The sequence below is a fragment of the Colletotrichum destructivum genome, chromosome 3, assembly GCF_034447905.1.
Source record: "Colletotrichum destructivum chromosome 3, complete sequence".
In the NCBI taxonomy this organism is placed as follows: domain Eukaryota; kingdom Fungi; phylum Ascomycota; class Sordariomycetes; order Glomerellales; family Glomerellaceae; genus Colletotrichum; species Colletotrichum destructivum.
Window position 1 is genome coordinate 4,734,369 of NC_085898.1, and position 12,661 is coordinate 4,747,029.

Consider the following 12,661-nt stretch of genomic DNA (forward strand, 5'->3'; position numbering starts at 1 on the left):
TGTTGCGCAACGCCGCCGGCCCGCATCATGGCCGCTGCGGACTTTCAGACGGGCCCGATGTGCCATGATGCATCATGCCGCTCACTCATTTATCGGCTCCATTGTGAGACGGAATGGCGGTAGGTTGGCTCGGCCGAGAGACAGAATGTTACGCCCCGCCTATCTGGCAAGCCTGGGAAGCAGGTAGCATCTGTATGCAGTGTGCGTATTCGTGTTTGACGAGGTATCCGCTGCCACCAATGAACGACCCATGCGGGATTGCGCCTGAGCCTCAGCAACGCAAGTGAGCAAACAAGGGGAAGGGGGCTGTTGGTCCGTTTGTAATGAAGTCAAGAGAAGCATTGACTGCTGCGCCTCGCGCCATCCTGGGTTGCGAGTGCGTCCGGCTCAGTGGACTACACACTGTAGCCGAGAGTATAGTTGGAATACCGGCTAGGCGGATGTGGTGACGTTAGGTGTCCGAAAATGTGGCTGTCATGGACGAAGCAAATATGTGGTGGCCCAGGGTGGAAGGTGTGGGTTCCCTGCAACGGAATCCGAGGAAACGGGAGGCTGCGGGCAGACTGGCGAACAGATGCCAATCAAGCATGGGTCATTCGAGGACATGACACGGCGCAGGCGTCAACTGCCGTGCAGTCGTATGTACGGAAAAAGTACCAAGGACCTAGTAGTGGGCTGGGGCGGCCTCGTTATCGGTCTCGCGGGGTTCCCTTACGCAGGCATCCCGCAACCGCTCATTCTTGACTGATGATTCAACGATACTGACCGAGTCAGACGCGCCCCGATGCTCTAGGGTTGATGTGTTGTTCCGACGAGGGGAAAAGGGCGAGCAGCCAGCCCTCGGATCGACGCCTCATCATTCGACCGCCCCGTTCAAGGATCTCGTAGGACACCGTGTTACGAACGGCTTGTTTGTAGCCCACGCACCCGGCGCAGGAAAGAACCTTCAAAGTCTTCCGTCAAGCTTCCATTTGGTTCTCCCGCCGTGATCACTGCCCCGTGCCGCACGACGTACCTACGAGGTAAGCAAGAAAGCCATTGGAGAGGTGAAGGTAATGTTTCCGACGCCGAGAGAGCTCTGGTACAAGTGGTTTTAGGCTCGGGGCCCACTTCTCCCAAGCTACCTACCTAATGAGTGGCTCGAAAAGGGGTCTGATTAAGCCAAAGTCGACAAACGTGCCGAGACTTAGGGTGTGCGTCTATCAAAGATTTGACAATCGGCGCCGAGGCAAGTTAAAGTAGCGGAGGGAAGAAGCGACTTTCCGCTGGGTGGAAGCCGAAGGGCCCCTCGCTTTCGATTCGGAACGGCCCTTGCTTTGCGCAGACCCTGGGAATTACAGAGAGTCATAGACCATAGAGGTATCTTTTCGCGGGTGGTGTCGGGTGCGGAATACTTAGAGATGGAGGGAACTGTTCGCACATTTCTCCATCCACTCATATTAGGCAGTTGTAAGTCCAGCCACAGCCACTGGATGCGACCTCTCTCTCGTTCGTTATCGCACTTCCGATCTGCAGTTCCGTCCAGTCCACTCCTGGTCACCAGTGGCCTCTGCCACTCTCAGTCCCAGTATCAGTCTCAGCCTCACCCGACCAACTTCTACAGCGCACAAACTAACCCTTATATTATTGGGGCGCAACCTTCTCCTTCTCTCTCTTTTCCTTTCTTTACCCCCCATCGATATCACTGCTGCGGTATCTCTTGCGCGCTGCGTCTATAATTTTTCCGTTCCTTTTTCTTTTAGAGTTGGAGGTCGCTTTGCAGAGGCGCAGCGTCTGAGTCGGACGGACACCTACCTCTCCGCACACACCCCAGTCGGAACGTCCTTCCTGCACGGACCGGTAAGTCCACTTCGAATGTTTTGCCCGCGTACCTGTCTACCTACCTACCTCCCTACTGCACCGAGGCCATAAAGTACCTGCCTACCTACTTTACGGTAAGGTCAAGGTACGCTTTGCTGTCTTTTCGCGTGCTGGACGGACACTCTCTGGACCCTCTTCCCGTCCCGTCCCACCAGTGGCCACCCCACAGCCCAGTCAGTGTGCGCTTTTTGGGTTACCTAGGTACCTTAGGTTCAAACTTGTTGCGCTGCAACTGGAGAAATACCAGGCTGCTTCGTTCGCTATTGGCGCCGGCCGCCGATGCTGGCGCTGTGTGTGTCCGAAACTCGGCATCTTTTTTCGTCTCACGCCTCTCTCTCTGCGTACCCTCGCTTCCCGCTCGCTTTCTCTCTCTCGCTCTCTCCCCCCCCCCCTCTCACACACACACACACACACACTTCTCTCTGCCTGGCCGACCCTCCCAAGCGTCCCCACCTCCGGCCCATTGTCGAATCATCCCGGCTGATCTCATGTGAACACGATTGCAGTATCTTGTACCCTTCGAGGCTTCGACTTTCCCCAACTCCCTCCAACAATCCAGCGACTGCTAGATCGCCCCCAAGCCCGCCTACACACGGCTGTCAGCTCGGCAATCACAAGTCCCGGTGGTTCGTCTCCTCGACCGCCGACAATCTCACCGTCCTCTTTTTCTTTTTCTTCTTCCTCACTTTCCCTTTTACACTATCTCGGTCTACGACAAACCCCTCTTGCTCTCCCGCACAAACCCTCTCGGAATCTCGGTGCCTCCGAGTTGCAACCTTCTCCGAGCAGCACAGTTGAGTCCGACGGCCCAATATGGCGGAACTCGATACCCTGGACATCATTGTCCTGGCCGCCATCCTTTTGGGTACGGCCGCCTACTTCACCAAGGGTAAATACTGGGGAGTCGTCAAGGACCCGTATGCCAACGCCTTCGCCAACGCAAATGGAGCCAAGGCCGGCAAGACGCGAAACATCTTGGAGAAGATGGAAGAGTCGGGCAAGAACTGCATCGTCTTCTATGGATCCCAAACCGGTACCGCCGAGGATTACGCCTCGAGACTCGCAAAGGAGGGCAAGAGCCGTTTCGGCCTCGAGACCATGGTCGCCGATCTTGAGGACTACGACTACGACAACCTCGACGCTATTCCCAGCGACAAGGTCGTCATGTTTGTTCTCGCCACCTATGGCGAGGGCGAGCCCACCGATAATGCCGTTGACTTTTACGAGTTCATCACCGGCGAGGACGTCTCCTTCTCCGAGGGCAATGACCCCGCTCTGAGCAACCTCAACTTTGTCGCTTTCGGCCTTGGTAACAACACCTACGAACACTACAACTCCATGGTTCGCAACGTCACAAAGGCTCTCGTGAAGCTCGGCGCCCACAAGATCGGCGAGGCTGGCGAGGGCGATGACGGCGCCGGCACCATGGAGGAGGACTTTTTGGCCTGGAAGGACCCCATGTGGTCTGCTCTCGCCGAGAAGATGGGCTTGGAGGAGCGTGAGGCTGTCTACGAGCCCACCTTCAGTATCCTGGAGCGCGAGGGCCTCGACGCATCGTCCCCCGAGGTCTACGTCGGAGAGCCCAACAAGATGCACCTCGAGGGCACCGCCAAGGGCCCCTTCAACGCTCACAACCCCTACATCGCTCCCATTGCCGAATCCAAGGAACTCTTTAGCGTCAAGGACCGAAACTGCCTGCACATGGAGGTCGACATTAGCGGATCCAATTTGTCCTACCAGACCGGCGACCACATCGCCATCTGGCCCACGAACCCCGGCGAGGAGGTGGACCGCTTCCTGGACCTCGTCGGACTTACGGACAAGAGACACTCGGTCATCAGCGTCAAGGCTCTCGAGCCCACCGCCAAGGTTCCTTTCCCTACACCCACCACGTACGATGCCATCATCCGCTACCACCTCGAGATCTGCGCCCCCGTCTCGCGTCAGTTCGTTTCCACCCTTGCCGCCTTCGCCCCTAGCGAAGACATCAAGGCCGAGATGGTCAGGCTTGGTGGCGATAAGGATCTCTTCCATGAGAAGACGGGTGCTCACTTCTTCAACATTGCCCGGTTCCTCGACTCTGTCAGCGGCGGCCAAAAGTGGACCAACATCCCCTTCTCCGCTTGGATCGAGGGTCTGACGAAGCTGCAACCCCGCTACTACTCCATCTCCTCATCGTCTCTGGTTCAGCCCAAGAAGATCTCTATCACCGCTGTCGTTGAGAACCAGACGCTCCCTGGCCGTGACGACGCGTTCCGCGGCGTCGCTACCAACTATCTCTTGGCCCTCAAGCAGAAGCAGAATGGCGACCCCGAGCCGACCGCCTTCGGCCTGACATACGAAATCACCGGCCCCAGAAACAAGTACGACGGAATCCACGTCCCTGTCCATGTCCGCCACTCCAACTTCAAGCTGCCCTCCGATCCCTCCAAACCCGTCATCTGCATCGGTCCCGGCACCGGTGTCGCTCCTTTCCGCGGTTTCATCCAGGAGAGAGCCAAGCTCGCTCGCGAGGGCGCCGATGTCGGCCAGACGATTCTCTTTTTCGGATGCCGCAAGTCGACCGAGGACTTTTTGTACAAGGACGAGTGGGAGGTACGTCGACAACCCGTGTCCATGGCCGTGATACCGTGAGCTAACCCGTGCGCAGCAATACAAGAAGGATCTCGGCGACAAGTTCGAGCTCGTCACTGCATTCTCCCGTGAGGGTCCCAAGAAGGTCTACGTCCAGCACCGCCTCAAGGAGCGTTCCGAGGAGATCAATAAGCTTCTCGAGAAGAAGGCCTACTTCTATGTGTGCGGCGACGCCGCAAACATGGCCCGCGAGGTCAACACCGTTCTCGCACAGATCCTGTCAGAGCAGCGAGGCATCTCAGAGGCCAAGGCGGAGGAGATCGTCAAGAACATGAGGGCAGCAAACCAGTACCAGGTACGTGGCCCTGCTCGGCTTGGCACATTTTTGCAATCGTTCGCTAACAACGACTCCAGGAGGACGTCTGGTCATAGATCCGGCCTCGGTCATCGAGGCGAGGATGTTAACGAACCAAGTATTTCTGCGCAAACGAGAACAGGCGCACATAGGGGGTCGTGTGCGTGGGGATGTGCGCACGTCTTCTATAATAGCATAGGGCGGCGTATGTTGTGTGCATGTTGGTCGGGAATGGGACGATCTGGGGAACTGTCTCGCGACCCTACACCCAGCCCATCTACGTTTTTTGTGAGCATTTCCGCGCACCGTCGGAGCAGAGCCAATCTTGTCGAAGCCCTGCAAAGGAGAGGAAAGAGGGGCGGAGCTAATTTGGTTCAATGTGGCATATGACCTCTTTTATTTTTTTTCTTGAGTTATCGCCGGCCCTGCTATTTGAGCTTGGACCGCAGCAGAGTATAGACAATTCATTATATAAATTATCCAAGCTCTTGTCATGTCTTCGTCTATACCTGTGAGAGTCTTTTGGGCATTACGACTTATCGTCCACCGGTCCCTTCATGTCTAGTGCACGTGAATTGGGCGTGGGAGGGAAGGGTGTATAAGTGAGCGGTGAGAGAGTGGGAAAATGCCGGTTAGACGTGGCATCCGCAGAACCAAGTTCGCCGCAACGGAGTGATTCATCCTGGAACGACATAAGCTCCCACACGCACCACCCCCTTCTCTTCAACGGGATCATCTCTGAGGGGAGCGGGCACGAAACCTCTTCGCCCTCCTGTCTCCACCCTTCGCACGGCGGCGTCCGTTATGTTCACATGGCCACTACTCGATTTAACAGATAGGCACATGAGATGAAGGGACGAAGCCGTCCGGCAGCGAGAGAGTGCCGTGGCCAATCTATCTATCTGCGCGCAATGCCTGTTGCAACCCGGTAAGAGGAGTGGGGTCACTGGGGTGGGAAACGTCGTCGCCGTCGTCGTTGAGCCGGGAGAGCAGGCCACCAAGCAGCGGGACGGACCAAGACCCCGAAGTCACCCCCGCAAACATCCAGGTCGACTTCGGCGACCGGGGTGGACGCCGGGGTTAGAAACAGAATTACTGTCCGAGGTTCTGTGCTATTATTTCTTCCCCCTCCCTCCATCTCTCCCCCACGGAGCGATACTCCGCCATCGTGAAGTTGGAGCTATGAGAGAAAGACTCCTTCTTCCCCCTTGAGCCCGGCATAGGTTGCTTAACCCCCCACGCAGCAATGCCCCGATCCCGATCAAGATCCTTCGATCCGATCTGTTGCAGCGGTGGGGCGGATATCTTGCAAGACCGGGGAGACCGGGGGGAGGGGGAAGCAATCGAGGGCAAACAATGACATGCCCGGGAATCCCTTTGGGCCGTCATACGCTTAGCCAAGCAGTCTCGTTGCCATTGTGCGACCAACCCCGTCATCCCCTATCAAGGTGGTATAGAGGAGGTGCGGCGAAAAGCCGCCCGTACCTTGGCCAGTGGGGATTTCGAGGAGAGTTGTTTGAGACATGAGAAGCCGGCATGGCACTGCGAGACCGCCGAAGCAGGGCGCCAAAATGGCACCGCAAACCGACCTGGCCCAGGCGACTGACTGGCCTGCGCTCTTCCGGATGTTCATCCGTGTCTGATTCCTCCCAGACGGGGATCATTAACAGACCGGTCTCTTTGCTCGTCTGCCCCTTTTTCCTCGATGGTTGTGCCACCGAGGGAGTGCAGTCGTCCTCAAGCTATGGAGCTGAATCAGTCGGAGAGGATGAGAGGACAACCGTACATACGCGCATCATTTGGGGGGGCTGCATCGACGAAGCCGATGTTTGCGTTCTTTTTTTATGCTACCCGCTGCAAGATTCGATCTCCGCGCCCCTGCCAGGCTGATGCAACCTTTTTCTCGCGACATCCGGGGCGTAGCTTACCGCTACTTTGGACGACAGGAGGATTGCAGAGACCTGTCATCTTAACTGTCTCTTTTGCAGGATACGCGGCCGTCCAATCCCCGGTTCGAGACACCGCTCGATACCCCAACATTGGTCCCACACACGGCTCGCCGGAGTGTGGCAACAGTTACAGGTAGCTAGCTGCCCACACCAGTGCCGAATGTTCTGAAGCGGGAAGCGGGTGAGATTGCTAGGAGAAACACGGGAAATGAGGACGGTGGGACGTGGTGAGAGTCCAGAGGCGGCTGCGAAGTCGCTGCCGCACCCACGTCTTCAGCCTCAACCCTCTCGCAACCTCGCGACAAGCGTCGATATCTCGCTACGGGCATGAGCTCGGAGCCACTGACCCGCCGCAAAAGAAACCAGGAAAACACCCCCTTGCCAGTGCTGGAGCCGGGTTCGTCTCATCATCTGAGTGAAAGAAAGCAGCGGCACGGTCATCACCTTCCACACACCCCATGACATTGCTTTTTCCTCGTCGGCACTAGCAAGGAACGAGCATATTGGCCTTCGGATTTGGGCCAGACGCAGGGTACCTGGTCAAATCAGAAACACACATTTTTTTCTCGTTCCGTGGAAACGCGATGTGGAAGCCAGTTCGACGGCGTTGTAGTCCGCTATGAGTTCTAGTTTGTCGTGGGATTTCCGTCAACGGTCAACGGCAGAAGGTCGTCCTGATCATTTTCTTGTCAGCCCTTTGAGAAGCCAGGAGGAGGAACATACTTTGAACGACTTGTAAGATCCACGACCTCGAAAAGGCTCGTTCACCAAACATTCTTTTGCCATGTGCCTCGGAACTGGTCTCAGGTACCCGCCACGCTGTGCCTGGTCTGGCTACTTTGCGCTTCCTCCAAGGCCAACGTTCCAAACCACGCCAGCCCGGGACCATCATGAGATGCAGGCCCCATGTCTCCTAATCCAAACACGGTTAGGTCCTGTTTCGTCGTCGAGTGAGAGGTTCTCAACAAAAAAGGAAAGCTAGAGATCGGCCACTGGAGATGAACCGTCCTTTTCTATTAACTAAACTGCAGATACCTTTCGTCTACCACCTAGCACCCTGTGGAAACGAGTTGAGTTGTCTGCCTCGCCCAAGAAGCGGCCTAAACCCTTGAACCTGGGGATCGAGACTGGTAGAAACCAGCTGGCCAGTCAGCTCCCAGATGCGTCCGTCCGGTTTGGTGGCAAGCGGCCTGGCGGTGGACGTGTCTTCCAAGGCGAGGGCTTCATCCGATGCGGTTGTCGGCAGCTATTGGTTCGAAGTGAACACCTGTATCAATGGGGATCAACCACGGGTGGCTCGCTGGGCCCCAGAGCGGCTGCATCTAAAGAGAGACATCAGGCAGCCCGACTTTTCTGAATCTCGGCCGGTAACCTCCCCTTCTCGACACTAACCCTGTCTCAGAGATCAGTGGGAGGAAAAGAAACAAGTTGAGTGGATCGGCACTTTATGACAACGACGCTTGGCTGCAGGGCAAGCGTAACAGGCCGCACAGAAAGTGGGAGGAGCAGCCTCCATAAAGATGGGCAGCGATCCTCCCCGGCCGTCCCAGCATTCCGACACTCGCTTGAAGAATGAAACCCTGATAGGCATCTTTCTTGATCGATCTTTCGTGGGTTGAACGGTTACCCGGTATTCTTATGACAAACGGACGGTGCATGGCGGTTACATTATAATTTTGGGACTTTTCTTATCGATTTGGGTACATGCAGCCTCGTCTTTTGAGGACGTACGTTGAGGGCGGTTCGACGCAGACGTTCTATTTCGTAGCAGTCACATACAGTCGGAGGTCGGAAGCGGCACCGGCGTTGGGTCTGAACGACATAAGGGAAGAGAAGAGTGGAATTCTATACACACGGTTTGATCAGCCATTTTTGCCTTCGTTGCAGACAAACACTGACACATACAGCACAATTTCTACATCGTTTTCAGCACCCTGAGCATTACCAACGTCGCCGGTTCAGACAGCCGACATCAGTAACCAACCTGGGCTTTAACGGAAGTACCAAGCGAGAAGAGCCAAGAAGAAGCTACTGGTTCTTGGACCATTTCTCGAAGCAACCTGCAGTTAAGGGGTCGTGGTTTTTGCTGCCGAAATAGCGCAGCAAAGGCCTCGGAAGCATCGCATCTACGCCAGGGAGCGAAAGTCGGCGACGAGAGTCCGGAGCTTCCTGTCAGAGGAGACTGTCGTGTTCTTGAGTGCTGCTTGCCATTGACTCGGGAGTAGCCAAGGACAACGTTGCCGGTTTGTTCCCTAATTCTGCCACCCCAAAGGCGACTTATCCTGAGAAAGAACCGCGTAGTCTGCTACTTGCTGGCTGGTCGTTCCCTTTTACGCTTTCTCAAGGAGAATCATTGACAAGCCTGGGAGCCGTGGATTGTCGAGGAAACATCTATGCTTCTGGGAGTTGTGTAATAAGGAAAGGAAAAGACAGGAATTACAGAGCCTTGGACCCTACGTCGAGGGCATATTTTCAGGTACATCCCTATCCTCTCTATATCCCGTATGCTCCTTCATGGAAGGAATGAATGAATGGTTCGTCATGCTTTTGAAGGGATGTTGCTAACAGAAGGAAGCAGCAACGGGCCTGCACTGGTTCAAGTCCCTGCAAGGCTTTCTTCCCCTTACACATCGACTCAGACCCTCACGGAGCTGGGCCCCTTCCCCTAAGTGGTCTTCTCACCTTCTCCGACTACCTCATCACTGAAAAAGTTCCTCCCCTTGTCGACGTCTCCTTCCCAAGGCAAGCAGCTTTCGGCTCTTTCTTTCCAGCTGCCTCATTCAAACGGATCTGGAGAAAGAAGGCTCCCTCAGGTACGCTCCCATCCCCGCTCTTCCGCTCGCCCTTTATCTTCCTCTCCCCCCTCAGCCAATTTCTCTTCTCCCTCTTCTATCTTTTCTCTCGACCACAGCATCACCACCACACTTCTTCGATCCACGGCCAAGTCTCTTTGACTCCGAATTGCTCCCGATAGCTTGTTCCATCTTTTTACTGATCACTCGCTTCTTCACAGAGTCTTTGGTGACAACATTTGCCATTGTTGACGTTGACCGAGCTTCCCTTCTGGTTCCAAGCCTCTGCTCCTCTCCAGACAGCAAAGGTATGTGTAATGGTGTCCGGATCTTGGGTCAATCATTTCCTCTTCCAATACTCTTCCATCCCCTGCTGGTCTACTGGTATTTCCACTATCTGCAGAAGGCAACTTGGTTCTACATCGCAGGACTTAGGCTCTTTTACTGGCCTTGAGGCCCTTCCGGGAGCCATCCGGCGACCTCAGTCCTCAAACACCATTCTACGACCTCTCTGCAAGTCATCTTGTGGCCATCGTCCTTCTCTATCTACACTAATTGCATTCCAGCTCCCTCGAACCTAATGGGCTAACATCTAAATAGTTCCATCCTGAGGGATTCTTAGTTCAACGCACCTCATCCAATCTTGGAAGCCTTTGGCCTCGGTTGAGTAAGTTAACACCACCCTTCGCCCACGGAGCTCAACATACACTCTCTGGCTGCTACCACTCCATCCCAAGCACCTTGATGCTCCCTTTCCCCCCCTCTCGGGGGCATGTCTGTTCGATTGGTCACTGACAAACTTTTCATTTCTTCCAGCCCTCAGGCATGACTATGTCCTATCAGACTCAAACCATGGACCCCAAGCACACCGTTGCGTTCGCCAGTGCCGGCAACCACCACATGTCCGGAAATCACGCTGCCCAGTTCCCTGAGAATCAGTTGCCCGGCATGATGGGCAGCGTTGACGCCTTGGCTGGTACAATCAGCCAGTTTCAGGGCATGACCTTGGGCAACGGCATCTCTCACAGCGCCAGCAACATGGGACAGATGGCTGCCGCTCACACCTACTTGCTTCCCCAAGACTACATGCTTGCTCCCCATCTACCGTCGGCCATGGGAATGGACCACCTCTCCCAGGGTCCGTACGGCCCCGCCGCCGGTGGCTACCTGGCGGCTCCTGGACAGTTCAGCCCTTACATGCCTTACCCCATGATGCCGTTTACCCCTGGCCGTGCCGTCAGCGGAAGTGCGGCTCTTCTAGACCGTACCAACCGTGGCCACAATGACCTACCAGGCCTCGAGAACCGTCGTCACAGTGGTGGCTCGTATACCACTACCGAGTCCGCTCCCACGACTCCGTTTTACAACGGAGGTGGCAAGAACGACAAAGGTCCTCGTGTCGCTGCACTTGACCGATCGACCTACACCACGCCCTCTCCACAGCAGGTTGTCGGTGGCAACATCTTCGTTGAACCTGCTGCCAAGCACAGTGCCATCAATATCCCCGTCGATCGCAACTTGGAGGAGCTTCTCAAGCAGGATCCTGCCGTGCCCAAGGCCGTTCCCGCCGTGTTCACCCCAGCCACCCAGATGAAGACTCTGGACCAAAGCTTGGAGAATCGGATTCCGGGCAACCGCAACGTCTACATACGTGGTCTTCACCCGACTACTGACGATGACCTCTTGTTTCGGTTTGCGGCCCGCTTTGGAAACGTCGAGACCTCCAAGGCCATCATTGACACTTCCACTGGTGCTTGCAAGGGGTGAGATAGGCCGACGTCTTTCGACGTTGACGTTCTTCGCTGACGATATTTTAGCTTTGGGTTTGCCAAGTTCTACGACGTTCGTGACTCGGAAATGTGCATCCGAGGCTTTCATCGTCTTGGTTACGAAGTTGGATTCGCCCGTGTGAGTACACTCCTGCAAAGCCGCCTTGCTGCTTGACTGACCTTTGTCCAGGAATCCTTCAATTCTCGTCTGAAGGCCGAGGGCGACGAGGGATCTACCAACCTGTACATCTCTAACCTTCCCAAGAGCTTGACTGAGAATGTGAGTCTATTGTATACACTTGTTGACTTGGTCTCTTTCCAGTTTGCTGACCATTTCAGGATCTCGGCGACATCTTCGGGGGCTACCACATCATGTCGTCCAAGATCCTTCGTGACAGCATGGGCAACAGTCGTGGTGTCGGCTTCGCTCGGTACGTGGCAGTTTTGTCGTCTAGAGTTGGCGTGTCCTGACAAGATGGCAGTTTCGAGTCCCGCGACGTGTGTGATACTGTCATTAAGCAGTTCAACGGCATCCCCGTCGGCGAGGAGGGAATGGTCATGAACATCCGCTACGCCGACACTCCCAGTCAGAAGGAGCTCAAGCGAGTGACCGCTGAGCGCCGCCAGTTCCGCACCAACGAGTACAATATCGGTGCCTACGGCACTCCCCTTGTTGGCATTCAGCCCAACATGTACAACCAGCCGGCTTGGAAGCGTGCCCTGCACGCCACCGCCAACACGTGAGTGTCTGACGTCTGAACCTGGAATTCTGGCGACTAACTGTACATAGCGGTTACGCACCTCGCTCCATGACCGGTGGTCTTGATCGAATGGGCAAGGTGGTCAAGTCTGATGCCTACCAGGCGGGCACTGTTCAGGGAAACCCCCAGTACGGTGACCATCCTCGCCATTGGAGCATTCTTCTTGACTAACCTGCTTGTTCAGATCATCCGTGGAGGCTACTGTCATCGAGACGGCGTCTGATGACAGCGACGAAGGCGTGACGATCCATGCCGACTCGACCACTCCCGTCATTGTCAGCACGCAGTCTTCCCCGATCTCGAAGAAGGAGCAGAAGTGAACAAGAATTATCAGGAGCATTTGAATTTTCGGGCTACATCATTGGTCGTTTTGTCACGCGGAATTCGGGGGTTTCTGCGTCACAGCAAATGGTAGTATGGTTTCGATCAGGGAACATTTTATGCTCTGAGGTAGTTGATAGTCTAGGTGCATGGAGCTCGCATGGGCCAGCTTTAGTTCTTCTTGTACCTTACGTTAGTTTTTTGGGGGGGCAGAAAAAAAATCCGGACGGCGTTGCGTCTTTTCCACGTATTCAAGATGTCTGCTACTGGAGAAGCCGTG

General features: G+C 55.4%; 2 protein-coding genes across 2 annotated transcripts; both read left to right on the top strand.

The window, feature by feature from the left end:
- The first annotated feature begins 1,673 nt into the window (after positions 1-1,673).
- On the top strand, positions 1,674-5,244 carry CDEST_05547 (Putative Flavoprotein-like superfamily). Its single transcript, XM_062921706.1, has 3 exons — positions 1,674-4,455; positions 4,511-4,789; positions 4,849-5,244. The coding sequence occupies exons 1-3, from the start codon at positions 2,674-2,676 to the stop codon at positions 4,864-4,866; spliced, it is 2,079 nt and encodes a 692-aa protein (XP_062777757.1). The 5' UTR covers positions 1,674-2,673; the 3' UTR covers positions 4,867-5,244.
- A 2,629-nt stretch (positions 5,245-7,873) lies between these two features.
- On the top strand, positions 7,874-12,609 carry CDEST_05548 (Putative RNA recognition motif domain, nucleotide-binding alpha-beta plait domain superfamily). The gene is made up of 12 exons (XM_062921707.1): positions 7,874-8,594; positions 8,646-9,214; positions 9,317-9,551; positions 9,752-9,838; positions 10,131-10,197; positions 10,347-11,293; positions 11,348-11,438; positions 11,490-11,579; positions 11,639-11,730; positions 11,782-12,039; positions 12,090-12,188; positions 12,245-12,609. Exons 6-12 carry the CDS (start codon positions 10,356-10,358, stop codon positions 12,378-12,380), a joined length of 1,704 nt encoding a protein of 567 aa, XP_062777758.1. The 5' UTR covers positions 7,874-8,594; positions 8,646-9,214; positions 9,317-9,551; positions 9,752-9,838; positions 10,131-10,197; positions 10,347-10,355; the 3' UTR covers positions 12,381-12,609.
- The last annotated feature ends 52 nt before the right edge of the window (positions 12,610-12,661 follow it).

Excerpts from the sequence above, each read along its gene's own strand:
- CDEST_05548 (XM_062921707.1), top strand. The coding sequence starts at position 10,356 with ATGACTATGTCCTATCAGACTCAAACCATGGACCCCAAGCACACCGTT. Across the intron at positions 11,294-11,347 it reads TCCACTGGTGCTTGCAAGGG|CTTTGGGTTTGCCAAGTTCT; the intron begins GTGAGATAGGCC and ends ACGATATTTTAG. Across the intron at positions 11,439-11,489 it reads ACGAAGTTGGATTCGCCCGT|GAATCCTTCAATTCTCGTCT; the intron begins GTGAGTACACTC and ends ACCTTTGTCCAG.
- CDEST_05547 (XM_062921706.1), top strand. The coding sequence starts at position 2,674 with ATGGCGGAACTCGATACCCTGGACATCATTGTCCTGGCCGCCATCCTT. Across the intron at positions 4,456-4,510 it reads TGTACAAGGACGAGTGGGAG|CAATACAAGAAGGATCTCGG; the intron begins GTACGTCGACAA and ends ACCCGTGCGCAG.